The following is a 17,686-nucleotide window of genomic DNA, read 5'->3' on the forward strand; positions in this document are numbered from 1 at the left end:
CCTCAGCCTCCTCTGCTCCAGCCTGAACAAACCCAGGGACTCCAGCCGCTCCTCGTACGGTTTCCCCTCTAAACCCTTCCCCAACTCCGTGGCCTCCTCTGGACACTCTCCAGTACCTTTATACCCTCAATGTCCTGCGGTGCCCAACGCTGCCCACAGCGCTCGAGGTGAGGCCGTCCCAGCGCGGGGCAGAGCGGGACAATCCCCCCCTTGCCCGGCTGCGATGCAGGGCTCGATGCCCCCCAGGGCACGGCTGGCCCTCTTGGCTGCCAGGGCACGCTGGTGGCTCGTGTTCAGCTTGCCATCAGCCAGAGCCCCCAGGTCCCTCTGCCGAGCTGCTCCCCAGCCCCTCGTTCCCCAGGCTGTCTGTACAGCCAGGGCCGTGGCCCTTGTGCAAAATCCAGCACTTGCCCTTGTTAAACCTCATATGGCTGGTGATTGCCCGGCTCTCCAGTCTGTCCAGATCCCTCTGCAGGGCCTCTCTGCCCTCGAGAGTGTCAACAGCTCCTCCCAGTTTTGTCTCATCAGCAAACTTAATTAGTATTCCTTCTAGTCCTGCATCCAAGTCATTTACAAAGAGATTAAAGAGTACCCGCCCCAAGATAGATCCCTGCAGAACCCCGCCAGTGACTGGCGCCACCCCGATGTAGCCCCACTTACTATGACCCTCTGAGCCCGACCCATCAGCCCGTTGCTCACCCCCTGCATTGCGTGTTTATCCAGCCGTGTGCTGGGCATTCTGTCCAGGAGGATACCGTGAGGGACAGCATCGAAAGCTTTACTGAAAACCCAAAAGGTCACATCGACTGGCTTCCCTTGGTCAGCTAGGTGGGTGACCTTGTCATAGAGTGAAATCGAGTTTGTTAGGCAGGACTTTCCCCTCATGAACCCGTGCTGGCTGGGACCAATGACTGCGCTGTGTTTCAGGTGTTTTTCACTAGCTCCCAGAATAATCTTCTCCATAATTTTACCAGGCACAGAAGTGAGACTGATGGGCCTGTAGTTACTGGGGTCACCTCTGTTGCTCTTCTTGAAGACTGGGACATTGTTTGCCAGCTTCCAGTCACCTGGGACCTCTCCAGATTCCCAAGAGCATTGAAAAATCATAATAGCTGTAATAGCAATAATTCTTCATGTGATTTTAAAAGTACTATACAAATAGTATTTAATAAATGCTATACTGATCAGTAAGGAAGGCAAATGTTATCTCCTTGTCACAGGCTGGTTGGCTGGCCTAGGAAGGTTCAGAGATGCATCTAATGCTACCTGCTAAATCAGCAGCAAGGCTAGGATTAGAAATGAGAGATGTCTGGCACCATTTTCTGCTTTGACAATTTTGGCCTGAATGTTCTTAACGGTAATTTTTAGAAGACCTCACCTCTAAGGAAGTCACTGGATTCTGGTGTTCTTTAAAAGAATGGCTTTCACTTGTCCATTTATTACCTCCAGAACACACAGATGCACTGCTGTGCCCATTCATTTGAGAAAATACCTGCACATATGCCTCAAACAACTTTGGAAGGTATTTTTATGATTCAAGAGACTCAGCACTGCAACTGGACAGTTTATTGAATGTCTGTCGTTGCACCAGACCTGCACAAGGTTTCTGCAGAAGCAGATTGATTTCAAAGGATGGTGAAGAAAGTGAAATCAGAAGAGCTGACACCGTGCAGTCTGGGGGTAAGACTGACCACCAGCAGCTGCTGACAGAAATCCCAGCTTCAAGGTGAATCCCACTTGGTCACAGATTCCCTTGTCCGAGACAGCTGTTCTCTGTCATTTTTGTCATTCGGAGCCGAGTATCTGCTGGGGTTTGAGTCAGCAAACTGCAGCACTGAACTCCTTGAAACTAATTTAACTTCTGGAGGCTGGCAGCAGGCCCAAAGGAACTGAAGATTGGTAGAGCATACTGATGCTCCAGCTGCATTGCTTTCTGCCCTGGGCCCCTGCTCAGCTGGAGATTGGGAAGGACAAGGTGTGAGAGGAACATCCCTGGATTGAACTGCCGGCAGAATAAGGCTTATGTCTGGGGGGAGTTGCTTTTTACTGTGTGGGAGTTGGAAAGAGATAGCTACTCAAATACTGCAAAGGTCCAGGGCTGGGATAGCAGCGCTCACCTCTGTGCTCTGGTCCTGTTTAGCTTACTAGTATGTTCGCTGCCTAGAGGTGAAGGTTAAGATAAGGCCCTGTGTGCTAGGAACAGCACAACTGAAAAGCAAAGAAGTGGTCCCTTCCTCAAAATGCTTGAAATCTACACATAGTAGTTGGGTATTATATACAGGATAAGGAAACAGATGAAAAAAGATTATGGCAGGCATTATCATCCAGGAATTTTGCAGGCATATTTATCTGTTCTAATACACACAGATTTTGTGCTGGTCTATAAGCAGCAATCTTATCTTGAAAGTACAGTTTGGATCTCACTTGCACACAAAGGAGGTTCACTAAGGTTGACAAAGATACTCACACCATAAAGGGTCCAGACTTCCTTCTTTTTGCAGTAATGCCTAAGCTAGGGGCAATACAAAGGCACCAGCTCCACAGTCATCCCTTTCCAAAGGAGACCACTAATTTTCCTGGGATGCCTTTTTATTATTCAGATTTTTTTTGTCATGTCGTCAAGAGGTGGAGCATCACTTGGAAAGCCTCCAAGTCACGATGAGTGTTACAGTAGGTGCAAACCCTCCCAAGCATGAACAAGGCAGCATTAAGCACACATTGCTAGCATATGTTTCCCCTTTATTATAATTCTATCAGCTTCTCTGGCCAAGTCAAAGCGTTAATAAAAGCTGTGGATTGGAGAGGTGCTAAAATCTATAAATTCTCTCCCAAGTGCTAGTGGTTAGTAGTCAATACATAGAGCATGTGCAGCTGGAACCCCTCACATTTCATTTTTGTTCTTAAAAGAAAGGGAGCCAATTAGCACTGACAGACAAAAGATAAGAAGAAAGACTTTCCCAATTTGCAATGCTTTTGTTTTGGCTGAGCGTGATTGCTCAGATTTTAAGCACTTGCCTCTAACACAACTGTAATCTTAATGACTGCTTCCTAATCATTTCAGCATGAACTGGCAAGAAAAGAGCTGTTGGGAGCAGGAGACATCTTTTCTTTACGTGCATGGGCACTGCATTGCCCAATTGTTGGCTAAAGATTCTAGGTGATATCACAAAGTTAATAAAAATAAATAATAAGACTAGACTAGACTAGACTAGGACTATTTCAGTTGGAAGGGACCTCCAAGGATCTTCTAGTCCAACTGCCTGACTGATTCAGGGCAGACCAAGTTAAAGCATGTTATTAAGGGCATTGTCCAAAGGCCTCTTAAACACTGACAGGCTCAGGGCATCGACCACCTCTCTGGGAAGCCTGTTCTAGTGTTTGACCACTCTCTTAGCAAAGAAATGCTTCCTAATGTCCAGTCTAAAACTCCCCTGGCGCAGCTTGAACTGTTCCCCTGTGTCCTACCACTGGATACCAGGGACAAGAGATCAGCACCTCCACTTCCCCTCCTCAGGAAGGTGTAGAGAGCAATGAGGTCACCCCTCAGCCTCCTTTGTTCCAAACTAGACAAACCCAGAGTCCTTGGCCACTCCTCACTGGACATTCTTTCCTGCTCTTTCACCAGCTTTGTTGCCCTCCTCCAGGTGCCTTCAAGGATCTTAGAAACATAGAATCATTGAATGTTTTGGGTTGGAAGGGACCTTTAAAGGTCATTGAGTCCAACCTCACTTCCATGAGCAGGGACTTCTGCTCAGAGCCCTGTCCAACCTGACCTGGAATGTTTCCAGGAATGGGGCATCGACCACCTCTCTGGGCAACCTGGGACAGGGTTTCACCACCCTCAGCATAAAACATTTCTTCCTAATATCCAGTCTAAATCTCCCCTCCTTTAGTTTAAAACCATCCCCCCTTGGCCTGTAACAACAGGCCTTGCTAAAGAGGTTGTTCCCATCCTTCCTATAGTCCCCCTTTAAGTACTGGGAGGCCGCAATAAGGTCTCCCTGCATCATTTACCTTCATGTCATTCTTAAACTGCAGGGCCCAGAACTGCACACAGGACTCAAGGTGAGGCCACACCAATATTGAATACCGTGGGATAATCACCTCTTTTGACCAGCTGGTTATACTGTGCTCGATGTACTGCAGGATGTGGTTTGCCCTCTGAGCTGCCAGGGCACACTGCTGACTCATACTGAGCCTGCTCGTGACCAGCACCCTCAGATCCCTTTCTTCAGGGCTGCTCTCCAGCCATTCCTCTCCCAATTTATACTCGTGCCTGGCGTTACTCTGTCCCAGGTGCAGAATCCAGCATTTGGACTTGCTAAATTTCATCCCATTAATCATAGCCCAATGCTCCAACCTATCTAGATCCCTCTGCAAGGCCTCTTGTCCCTCAAAAGAGTCAAAAGCACCTCCCAGTTTGGCATCATCAGCAAACTTGCTAATGGTGCATTCAACTCCTTCATCCAGATCACTGATAAATACATTGAACAGGACTGGCCCTAGAGTTGAACCCTTAGGAGCACCGCTGGTGTCCGGCTGCCAGCCAGATGTAGCCCCATAACAACTAACAATAATGCATCAACATCTTAAAAATGTATCAACAATAAACGTGCTCTTGGAAGGAGTTTCTCTTTAGTGTTGATGGTAATAATGGTGTAAGTGCCGCTTGAACACTGTAAATCCTGTGACGACATCCTACCTGCCGTCTTGTCTGCTGATTGTGTACCCAAAAAGAGGATTGTTGACAAAGCTGATGTTCACTCCAACTAGAGGGGTCCCATCTGCCGTCATCACCTGGCCTCGAATCACACATGCGTGTCTGCAAGGAGAAAAATGATAAGGAGTAGTTAGTTTTTTGACAAATTCAGGTTTCTTCTCTACTTCTGTGGCTGGGAACCCTGTGGATTCAGAAGCCTAGGCTCTTACGCCCTGGAAAGCTGGTGGCCATGCCGTGTGTGTCTTGATGGTGGGATGCTACTCTTGAAGACTTGCTCAGGAGTTGTGTAAGAACTTTCAATACCTAAAATGAGGTTTTACCTTTATCCTACTCTTGAAAAGCATATACTCCATTAACAATGGACTTCTGTAGGGTTGACAACATCACATTGGAATTTGCTATAAGCAAGTTTCACAGTGTCTTGACAATATTGCCTTAATTAAGGGCAAAGCACATTTTAGAATCAAAAAGAAGAGAAACCTACCAAGCACTGCACGGACATATTTAAGGCACAAAAGCCACAGAAGCACCCTGACCAGGGCTTGATGGCTCATTTCTTCGACTCTTGGGAAAACCACGACAGATGATTTGCTAGGTTCAGATAGCTTCCCTACAAACTGCTTGGGGAACTGAGCACGTTAACAGGACGGGCTTTTTCTTCCTGTCTTTTCTTTCCAAGTCTGGCAGATTGCACTGTTTTATAGGCTACATCTATTCCAATTACTCTATGCTCTGTAATGTGCTCTTTTACTAAGGATTTCAAGGATCTTTACAAACACTGATTAATACTGCAGGATAGGTATTTTACAGAGAGAGGAACTAAAGCACAGAGTGATTTTCAGTTGTCCAAGGACAGTCAGAAAATCTGCAATAAAGCCAAAGATAGATTTTCTAGGTTCTTATTCCAAAGTCTGTTTCCAGACCTCTAAGTCATTATGATGCCTCTACCTTAGGAGCTTCCTATAAAGACAAAGCGTCACACGTCTGTGAGAGTGTCTGAACCCAATTTTTGGCTGAAGGTAACTATTTTTCTGAGCAGCAACAGCAAATTGTGGTGTCAGTGTGTTAACGTGACCCAGTGAGTGATTTTCCTAACTGCTGTCCTGCTGGAGAGCAGAGATTGAAAGCCAATGTTTCTACAGGTGCAGGACCAGATCTCAGCTAGAGGAAATCATCCCAGCTGCAATTGCTATCTACCCACATCAACTGAGAAATGTCCCTTTACTGGTTCACTGAGGCAAAGGATGATACCTGCAATGTTTTCTAAAGATGATTTCATAAACACGGATCATCAGGGAAAGATCAAGTTATTTTCTTACAGTCCACCTAAAAATCTGATATTCTATCATGCAAGGAGATAAAGTATAATTTCTATTTAACAAGGGCTGCACTATTTGTATATTCCACAGTACAGAAAACAGACCATTTGCCAGGGAGTCTTAAACAAAACTCCTACTGATCTAAATAGAGAGCTCCAATATTAACAAAAATTCTTGAAGCGCAACCACAATGTGTCAGCAGCCTCAAATGTGACTGGATTCATATACAGTTTTGGAAAAGGCCACAGGAAAATGAGAAAATTGAAATGATTTTTCTGTCACTGAGTTTTGTCTGATATATCATCACTGACTTGTTGGAAGCCACGTTGGAGATTTGAACCCAGCTCTGGAGCTAATAGTATTCTTCATACTTCTGTTGCTTCTCCCTTTGAAGGCTCTAACTCACCTTCCCACATATAACAAATTTAAAGTAATATTCCCGCACAGCACTATGCACATCATTCTCTAACAGGCAGGCAAAGCATAACTCAAAGGATCACAGTGCCACGGCATATGCTTGGAAAAACATCAGTGCTTGGAATAACCCCACTGAAGTCAACAGGTCACCAACTGTAGTGCAATTTTGCACAAAGTGAGTATGTCTAATCACAAGTCTGAGCTAAGAGCAGAAGCGGGGCCTTCTCTTCCCAGATTGATCCCCTCCACCCTGTCCCATCTCCTTTTTCATCTTTTAGAGAGACCCAAGGAAGGGTTTGAATCCGTCCTCTCTCAGCTTCTCATGAAATGGCTGCAATTTTGTCGAAGGCAAGGAATCACTACAGACTGTTGCTTGGAGACTAGCACCTGAGCATGAGTGACTCACGAATTACTGATAACTTATTCAAGCCAACACTGGGACTACGAATGTTTTAAAATACTTGAGAGACAAGATCATACAATTTTGTGAACCTAAAAAGGATAATTCCACCTGTTGTTTCTTCCTTCCAAGAGTTACAAGCAACCAAAGGAAAAAACACAACATGTTGCAGGTGTCTTTCCTGCCGTCCTACATAAAGCACGTGTCCAAGCAGTTGCAAACTTGTAAGTAATACTGCAAGTACATTGGCCTAGCTCCTCAGCTCACGCTAATGGGGGATATGCTTTATATCAGCGAGCGTCTGGTCCGTTACGTATCCCTGACAACTATTTCTTCAATAACAAGCACCAGCACAACACGGACAGTCAAAGAGCTTCCTCTCGCCTTGGCAGCGGTAACAAATGCATTTGAACTCCCACCTTCCAGGAAGAGCCTCGGTTCTCATTCTAGACGATGCTTCGCGGCACTGCACTCCGACTCTGTTAGCACATCTACGTGCTCGCTAACTTGGACAATGGTGGCATCTCTTCTCAGAGAAGCAGCTCGTCAGCAAGCCCAGCTGCATCCACCATCCTCCCAAGGCCTATAACAATAGCTTTATTTACATGCTATAAGAAAAGATGTTCCCACAAAGGGGACATCTTTCCCAAACCGCAGTGATAAAAAGCTGGAGCAACATGCACAAATCTGAAATCAGTTAAAAACAGGAGGGATGGAAACTGGAGGAAAACCAAAGCCCAGACTCTGCCTGATTATAGAGTCCCAAATCTCCTTCCCTGGGTGACAAAATTTGCCCCACTTGGGGAAAATGGTTAATGCAGTGCATTGGAAGCAGCTGGCTTCTCTGGTGTCAACATGTCCTTTCTGGAGGCAAGATCGACTACCCACAACACACCGAGCCCCCCAGGAACCTGGTTAATGCTAATTTAGTCAGCCATTTCCTTCAGAAGACCTTGGTCTAAATGCAATTACACTGCAAACAAGTTAAGTGGTACTGCTAAGATGTTCAGCTCCACTAGAAGGTCTCCCCATATATTTACATAAAATTATCTCTCACATTAATAGAAGAGATTTATTCTATTAGTCTAGGCCTGCCAGTTCAGAGTGTTTTCTGCAGCTGAACAAAATCTAATTTCTCGTAGCTGGAGCCTCATCTTCCCATTGAATTATTAACAGAGTCCACCTATTGCCTCTGTTTCTGGCTTCTTTTTTTGTTTGTTTCTTTCATTACTTTTATATCAGGCTGTATGGATTCTTGTGTTACAATGAACAGCAGTCTGCTTTTTTTTCTTTGTCTTTAATTAGACTTTTTTTTTAATTTGTCCATAAAAGCTTCCCTGAAACACCAAATCATTGTCAAAATGCTATCTAGAATGCCAGATGGTGTATCAGACAATTTTACACCATTGCTTTGTGAAGTCATCCTTTATTCCCTAGAAAATTAAGTCTTCCTGGAAAGATCTGGGCCACAGTGGCAAAAAAGGCAGGGCTGCACCGATGCCTTTACTTTCCCATTCCTCGGATATAAAAAAAGTTTGACAGGCTGTCAACAAAATTCAAGCCGACAAAACCAGCTTTAGAACAGAAGCCAGAAAAGTAAATTCCCCAAAAGCCATTTCACGTTACGGGAGCACATTAAAGATTTGTCTTTAATACTGACTCTGATCCAATGTGTCATAACTTAGACATTGGCCCTTCCAATACTTCTTATTTATAGGTGGTTTCTGCTGACACTGCACTCGGCATCGGGAAATAGACAAAAATACTGCTTCTGCTAAACATTTCTCACTGGGAAAAGAAAATTCCATGCATCCCAAACCGCCTTTTACTGCAAGAAATGTATATTCTTCCCTTGACTGAGGATACGCACCATGGGAAAGCTCCCCCAACAAATTTCTGCAGCTCCTTCAGATAGTTCCACCATAACTGTTTGTGCTTTCTCCTTTAAAGGTTTCACATGAGCAAAGATGGTTTTTGCGACTGCTTAGCCATCTGCAGCCAAGTTATTCATAATAAATATTTTAATTTGCCACTAGAAATCTCTTCATTCCTTTGAACTTACTTATCACTTATGTATTTAATTGGTGTATCTATATCTATATCTATATCTATATCTCTATATCTATCTATCTATATATATGGGATTTATCCTTCTGCTCTGGATGAAACTTCAACAGAGCACCATAGAACGAAAAATCTAGAAAGTTATTACTCCTTGGGAAGAGCATTATTAAGAAATTAGGTGATCTGAGTTCTATTTCCTCCTCTGCTACAGACTTTCTGTGTGACACTGGTCATGCCAGCTAGTCTGTATCACTTTGTGCTCCACCTGCAAAACAGCGATCGAGGCACATCCCCTCCTTACAGAGACTTTAGAAGGATAATTGGAGTAATCTGTTAATCCCTTGCATAGGGTTTTTTACGTTGCCATAGAACTTCATCTGAGACACGCTCAGGCACCTTGCTGATAAGTGCCTATAAATACAGTCATTTGTTACAAATACAACCTCACGGCTTTAGCCGCTGTGAACTTTTTGCTTGATAATAACACAGGATGCAGCAAAATGTACCTCGTCCATTTTGGGTTGAATGCACCTGTCTCATGTTAAACAACCTCAGGGCAGTCTAATACTAGGATAGAGGAGAACATTGGCAGAACGCTAGGTGAAAAGCTAAGGGCATCGTGATCAAACACATGACACGGAGAAAATGCCTGAGCTGGCAGATGAAGGACAAAAGAAGAAGAGGAAACAGCAGAACGTACAGACATTCAAGTTCATTGCTTCTGGCAGTATTTCCCTCAAAAGCTGTCTAAAAAAAACCCTCCCCACTTGACTCTTAACCGTGCAGAAAAAACTCCTGATAGTCTTTCCCTGAACTGAGTCAATCCCTGCCTGGCTTCTTCAGTTCAGTTTTAGCTGTTGGAAAAGCTTAACTTGGAAACCTGCCTACTGATCTTAGCTGCCATCTGAATTAAGGAATTAAGGTTAGGAAAAAGGATGGAAAAGATCCTGCTGAAGAGTTCCCTCTTAAATAAAAAAGGCTTTTTTTATGTGAAAAAATGAAAATTAAAGAGTAGTCATCCAGAAAGACTCCCACACCACCACGGAGAGCACAAGTGAGTTTCTGAAAGGGTTTGGCACGTGTTGGGCAGCTGGGATACAAATCATTAATTAGGCTCAGCAGAGAAGCTCGCCAGCGAGGGCAGCAGCAGAACGCCAGCGTCACTCTGACAAAGGGACTAAATGCGCTGACATTCGATCAAGTCCCAGGCTGGGACTTGCTAAAACGGCATCGACAGACATGGTTTGCAACAGATGCTGCCACTCAACTTTCTGAGCAGCTGATGGAGTGGGAGACCCAGGAGAGAAAGAGTGGATGATGAAGAGCAAAGTTTATAACAGCTCTGACCAGGCTCAAGAAAATAAAGTAAATTCTAAGTTGTTTGCGGCAAGAAACAGTAACTGTTCTGTTTGTTTAACCCACTCAGTGAAGCTATTAATAAGGTCCCATCGCTGAAGGGTCAGGAGATGCTGATGATTCTTTATGTGGGTATGGTCCTTAACCGTTAACATTTTGCAAGAAACCTTCTGCAGTCTTTTAGATATTCAACAAAACACACAGTAAAGCCAATGGAATGAAACACTTCAGTGAAGACCCATTACTTAAGTGGTCTTAAGGCGGGGGGAAAAAGCAACACTTTTACAAATGCGGCTAGTGAGGTTGGTATTGGTCGTACAGAGGAAAGCGCTTATTAATCAAGATTTACAATAATACCTCTAGATGCAGATTTTTATTCTTGTCTCTTTAGAGTCTAACCTCACAGTATCAAAGCAGTGGGTCTTCTTCATCTGATATTTGTAGTACTCACCAGCAGGACTGGTCTTGTGACCAGCTGTTGTCCAGTTTCCCAAGCTCTGCATGCATCTGCCTGCATTCTGCTCCGGGAAGACTTACAAATGGGAAATAAAGAGGGAAAGACACCGATGCTGGTCTCTGAAATTATAAAACTGGCTCCAGTTTTACTATTTCAGTGAAAGCATTTTAGAACAGAGTTTTATAGGGAATGCAACGCGTAATAAAGTTGGGCTGTGCTTTGCTGCAAAGTTTCAGGGAAGAATCCTTCTTTCGCGATGTGGTTGACTAAGGAATGCTTTAAAAATTGATGATTCTCTCCCCCACTCCAGTCCAACCAAAGAACCATTCTCTTGCTTTGTACAAGATCTCAGAGAAACAGAATTACACTCCTATTTTCTTAGGTCTGTAAAATCCAAGTCAGGTGTTCAGTAGCTCATAAGGTGCAAGATAATTTTTCCACCTAATACTGAATTATGCTCATTTTGTAATTTTTCAGAAGTGATCCTATAACCATTATTTCTATGAGAGGTAAAGACTTTATGGTGCGATAACTTTCAGAGATGAATAATGTATCCATGTCAAGGCTTCACAAAAAATGTCTGCAGAACTTACCAGTTCTGTATTATTATTGTATTTTACATCTGGTATTTATTCTGTAAGCTGTGGCCACATGTTCAGCTCTGCAGAAAAGCCAAAATAAAAGCAATTCCTTCCATTGAATTCGAGGCACCATGAAAGCAAAATTGAGTGGAACAGAAGGAAAAATACATTATTTCCAGGTTAATTATGAAATGAGCTCTCTTTTTGATGGTCCTAGGGAAAGTTCTTTAACTACATATAAGCTGTCTGATAGATTTGTAATGATCCAAAGGAATTAGGGAAAAAAAAAGGTTCAATAAGATATGTAAGACTTTATGATTGGGATTTTAAAAATGTTTTTTTTTTTTCTATGTAGGAGGTTTTAACTGATTTAGCAAGTAAATGTCACACTCAAAGGACAGGCTCTTTCTGATATACTGAAATGGTTGAAGACTGTACTTGGACTCAGCTGTTAGCATCCAACAGCTAGAGGCAACCACCCCAAAGCTGATCTGGCAAGGCAGAACTTAACCCCATCAGTGCAAGGCCAACAGGATCAGCTCACACCAGTTTCCCCTGCGGTTTTAAAGTGGGAAAGGAGATGTTACACGAAGCTGGCTGAGGGGTGCTGAAGCCCTCCAGTCTGGTCTGGGGTCAGCAAACCTCTGCAGGGTGAGGCAGCAACAAGCTTGGGGTGGAAAGCTCCAGCTTTTTGCAGAATGAACATGCCAGCGTCCCACTTGAGAATCATGACACCAGTGAGCTGGTGTTTCGTTTGAAGAAGCCTTATGCAGTAATGAAATAATCAAATCTCTCCATTGAACAGGATATGCAGTTTCTAGTGATGTTATTACATTGAACGGAGCTACTGACTCAGCTCATAGTTGTCACGTCAGACACGTCTATCAATGAGTAATGTGAAACAATAGGCACGTGGGCTGCTCTTTTGTCGGAGGAACGCACCTTGAATATTGAATAAATATTAATCAAATATCTACATGACAGATCCAAGAGAATAATACATCAGCATCTATACCGTCGTTTAGACTCCTAAAACCAAATGGGCACGTCAGCAGCTGTGTAACCCGGCAGGTACTTAACTCATTAGGAGTTTTGTTTTTCTGCTTGGGAGTTTGAAGGCTCGAGTTCAGCTTTCTGCACACCCCGAGAGCTCCGAGATACACAGGTATCACCTGAGACCTTCAGTCCCAGGTACAGGGTGGTGCGGCATTTATATCAGCTGCCTTGCCTGATGCTGGAAGCGTGCCCAAATCACGCTAGGAAGATCCCAGATCCTGCTCAAGAGTTTGTGCTTCGTAATAAATACTCAATTTTTTAAATAGTTGTTAAACACTGCACCCCAGTTTCTGTAATGAATACACAGGACTTCCTTCCACTGCCACTTGTGAAAGGGGAATAAAATTACATTACGATTACACTAGCTATGTTATGGAAATAAACATAAAATTGGATAGGATCTTTGCTTTCATGGAGTCCTGTGGGTACAAATTCCACTAAGTGGAAGTAAGCTGCATATATTGCGTTAGTTTATTATATGGAAATGATGCCATGTTCAACTCAAAAACACTTTACAACAGAAATAATGCCATATTATAAAATTTAAAATCAAAAGAAAAAGGCAAACATTGAAAAGGCATCTATATCTATATCCATAGCTATATATATCTTTATGCCTTGTACACTGAAAAGGTAAGTTTTAAAAGTATGCTTTCCTGTGCTTAAAAGGAATAATTACCTAAATAAAAAATACTAAATCTTTGAATATTCATCATTATTCTCCTATATTTCAAAAAGCTATGATTTGTTGCTAATAAGTAATTCATTTAAGCAGAAAGCAACAACAGCAGGACGATGCCTTTGGAAGACAGGAACGCTGGGAAGGAGAGGGTTTGAAGAGGTGCTGTGTTGGCTTGGTTTAAAATACAGAAGAATGTGACCTCGCTCTCATCAGCGAAGGCACCGTGCTGTGCCATGAGTGCTCAGTCTCACGGGCGCTGGGTGGTGTCTGGTAGCTATGGCAGAGTCTTAAACAGAGCATTTCTCTTTCAAAACTGCCCTAACACGCAGAGCTGCTGTGCCTCATGAGCTCCTGCATCGGCTCCGGGTGCCTGCAGCTCAGTGGGTGCCTCCGACCCACGGCGTTTTGCTGCCAGCCCAGCGGAGCCGCATCCTGCTGGAGCCGGGCCAGGGCCATGGGCTGGACCAGCCGTCTCAGGAGAAATCATCAGCAGAAAACCACACCTGATGAGTTTGGGTTTTTTGACTTCTAACTTTGTCTTCAGCTAGAAAAGAAGCGTTTTTTACTTCGCTGTATCAAAATCACACTTATCTTGACGGAAAAGTACATAAATGACAGAGCACTTTGGTTTCCCTGTGAAGGAAGCTCAGGAAGATCTGCTGGGGTGAACCTGCAGCCCTCCAGATGTGGGAAGAAGTGGGTGAAAGGAAAGGAGAAGGTGTTTTCAACATCTTTCTTCAAGGATACTAAGACATCATCATAAAATTCTTCAAAATCACAGAATCATGGAATCCCAGCATGGCGGGGGTTGGAAGGGCCCTCTGGAGGTCATCCCGTCCCACCCCCTGCTGGAGCAGGCACCCCCAGAGCAGGGGCACAGGGCCGCGTCCAGGCGGGGGGTGAATGTCTCCAGGGAAGGGACCCCACAGCCTCTCTGGGCAGCCTGTGCCCCTGCTCTGGCACCCGCACAGCAAAGGGGTTTCTCCTCATGCTCAGGTGGAACTTCCCGTGTTCCAGCTTGTGCCTGTTGCCCCTTGGCCTGTCGTTGGGCACCGCTGAATGAGTCCGGCCCCGTCCTCTTGACACCTGCCCTTCAAATCACCCAGAACTGAGATACCACCGAAATGTTTTGAAAGCCATTTTGATCCTCCCCTATTCTCTCAGTTATTCTTTGGGTATGATCAATACTCTCAGTTTCGGATTTGATAGGGCTTGGGATTGAGAAAGTTTAACTGTGACAATAAAAACCATCCATTTATTTATAGTAAGATAGTGCACAGATGCATTTATGACATACCTGTCTATCTTAGTATCTAAGAGTGCTTGTGTAAGCCTCCCCAGCTGGATCAGTAAGGTACGTTGTACAGCCTGGCACGCCGCGGGGACACAGGGAGGTGGAGTGACATGTTTACAGATACCTTGTCACTCAGTAGTGGAAAAAAGAAACATGCAAATTTAATTCTGATCAGAATTTTAAACCATGAAAACTTACTACTTTTTGTACTTAGGTACTGACCTAGGGCAATAATGGACTACTCTTGCAGCTGATACCAGATCCTGCTCCATGATGTGTCTTTATAATTAAACTGGTTACTTCTAGCTGCCCACGTAACTGGGATCGGTTAATACTGCTGGCAGCAAGTAGAATGATAGAATCATAGAATTGTTTAAGTTGGAAAAGTCCCTTAAGATCATTGAGTGCAACTATAAACCTAACACTGCCAAGTCCACCACTCAACCATGTCCCCAAGCACCACATCTATATGTCTTTTCATGTGACGGTGACCCAACCAGTTCCCTGGGCAGGCTGCTCCAATGCCTGACAACTCTTTGGTGATGAAATTTTTCCTAATATCCAATCTAAACCTCCCCTGGTGCAACTTGAGGACATTTCCTCATAGATATATATATACACACACACACAAATATACATATATCCACATATTACAATGTGTCCCAAAAAATAAGGGGTATAAAACACACCTACTTAAAATATCACCTGATTTACTTTCAAATATTCTTTAGAAAAAATGCCAGTTCTGCACATAGTTTTCGGAGGCACTTTAATCCTGTGCTAACATTTAACATAAAAGACTCCGTGGAGCAGGACTTTAGCCTGTTCTTGCAATTTTCTGACACTGTTTCTCAAGAGAGAACAAATATATCAGGTGTCCTACTTGAAAGTCAACAACTTGACACCACTGCATCTTGTGCTGCTCCTTATGGTGATGGACAACTAAGAATGGCTTAAAAATACAAAGCAAACAGCAAGAGTAAGTGGTTTCAAAATCAATACAAGAACGATCAAGTAGCAGAAGAGTACTTGTTATCTGTTCATCAAAATGATGTGAAAAGACATTCTGTGCATTCAGAATTTAATTTAGCTACTTGCTTTATCATCATAAACACTCATTTCAATATGGGCAATGATTATTTTTTCTTCCCAAACATGAATAATATATAATTGCTGGTATTTTGGAGAAGACAAGGTCTTTACCTTTATCCATCAGGGTAATTTATCATTGTCTTTCTTTTTCTTCTGCAGTGGTGAGAGAGCTTGTCAGCTCAGCTTGTTCTTAAAAAGCCGGAGTGTAATTCAATAATAAATTCACTCAAAGGCTAGCTGTCACGAAGCATTCATTTATTTGTATCCATTAGGTGATCTGCACTGCTGTTCTCTCTAAAGGGTAGCTAAGCTGTGTTTCTAAAGCCCAAGAAATATATTTCATAGATACTTAGTCATCTCCTTCACACTGCTGCCACTGCCGCATAGGCCATATGGGAATGCAAACGTGCTGTGGGTCCCCCACGGGTGGTAACCAGCCAGCCACGACCTGGTAAAGCCCTGAAGAGGAGGCCGTGGTTCCTGACGTGACTGATGAGTGTGTCTGTGCCACAGGTGTCTCTGCGGGACATCAGACACGCAGGACGCAGAGATCCACGTCACCTCTGTGTCGCCTGCTTACGGGACTGCAAGTGGCATGGACCCAGCTCCAGTCCTGACCCATGGGGATAATGGCGCTGGGACAGAAAGGTGTAGGGCTTCCCATGCCCAGCAATCTACAGTCCTGATCTACAGCAAGAATGAGGTGACTTCATGGTGGTGTTGGGTTGACGGTTGGACTTGATGATCCTAAAGGTCTTTTCCAACCTTAATGATTCTCTGATTCATGAATCACAGCAGCAGCAATGGAAGGGAGAGGGTTATCTTAAAGCAGGATGTTTGAGCCCTCCATCAGAACAAAATGCTTTCCTGCCCTCCCTCCTGTTGGACAAGCTATTGAACTAGGAGCTGGGAGGAGAGATGAAGATGGTTCATCTTGCCCCCAGGTGCTGCTGTGACCTTCATGGAGACACTGAGCAGTTCCATGGGGAAGAGCGATATTATCAATTGTCTGTTGTAAAAGCAACTGAGGGAGATTCAACAGTGAGACCGCCACTGAAGAAAGGGCATATCCGCACGTACGGATACAGTCAGGCTCATTTGCCCAGACTAATTGCGTCCCAGGTAGTCCCAGTCCGTGCTCCTCCATGGAGCAGTCACTGTCTGACCACTGCTGAAGCACTTCCAGGGTGACAAGAGACAGCTGTTTAAAGGTTCAGCTTTCCAGGTGGTGAAAACAGACAATTGAAACTACAAGGAGAAGCCAAGTAAGCAGAAAACATTTGCAGTGGCTGAGTTTATCCAGATCTATAGGATCTTTAAGAACTCACAGGAACGCACGGTATCTTTTAAGATCCCAAAAGAGTAATGGCATTTTTAGCAACCCAACAGACTGATAAGCCTGACTCTGTGCCGTGGTGCTGTCTCGGGGAAAAACATACCTTCTGTTGAGGTCCTTCACTGTTCCTTGCAACCACTCCTGTGATGAGTCAAGATGTTTAACTTGAGAGATGCAATACAATCACAGCTTGAGGTGACACATCTGTAGACCATATTTAGTAATGCACGCCCTATGCTGATATTTTAAGAATGACAAACTCATAAATTGTCACTATCTCTGTAAAATTCTTTGTGTTAACTTAAATGGAACAAGAAGCCTCATTTATTAGTTAATGAAAAACAATCATTAAAACCCTTCCTATTGATTTGAATCTCTGCATTCCCTCACTCTAGTAATCTATATGCCAGATAAACATTTCTGCTAGCAGGTGCTCTTTTTGAATCCCGAATCTTTCTTTAGCAGGATGTCTACAGATGGTTAGTAACTCCTTCCTACATAGACATCTACCATCAGATCTGTCAAACACATGTAACTCTGGTAGGAGTTTATGCGGCCCTAAATGACACAGCCTTTCTGCTGGTCCTCTGCTGGCACTCCCAGAAACAAATTCCCTGTATGAATGACAAATTTCCATTATTTCCCCCCACCTCTGTGTGAAGCTGAATGCAAGAAGCCTTTAAAGAGAAGTTGCAAACTTTTATTACACATGTATGAAGACTGCTATAGTTCTTTAGTTGTATGGAGAAGTTCATGAAACACGGACATGCATCTAGCAAAACTCTCTGTTGGAACAGATACACATGGATCTGATACCAGAGTCCTCTGTGGAAAGGCTTCTGACTGTGAACTCAGCTGAGGTATTACAATCCTAAATAAATCAGAGAAATGAAGTTGTGAGTATAATCTATT

The 17,686-nt window shown here is 43.8% G+C and overlaps 1 protein-coding gene across 6 annotated transcripts in view; it reads right to left on the minus strand.

Moving 5' to 3' along the window:
* The window catches only part of TENM4 (teneurin transmembrane protein 4), a 609,630-nt gene that overhangs the window by 79,172 nt on the left and 512,772 nt on the right, over positions 1 to 17,686 (minus strand). For all 6 annotated transcript variants that reach the window (XM_075076073.1, XM_075076149.1, XM_075076381.1 and 3 more), the window contains one exon: positions 4,703 to 4,822. In XM_075076073.1, the coding sequence (XP_074932174.1) occupies positions 4,703 to 4,822 (120 nt within the window). The remainder of the gene's footprint in view (positions 1 to 4,702; positions 4,823 to 17,686) is intronic.

Source organism: Phalacrocorax aristotelis, chromosome 1, assembly GCF_949628215.1.
Source record: "Phalacrocorax aristotelis chromosome 1, bGulAri2.1, whole genome shotgun sequence".
In the NCBI taxonomy this organism is placed as follows: domain Eukaryota; kingdom Metazoa; phylum Chordata; class Aves; order Suliformes; family Phalacrocoracidae; genus Phalacrocorax; species Phalacrocorax aristotelis.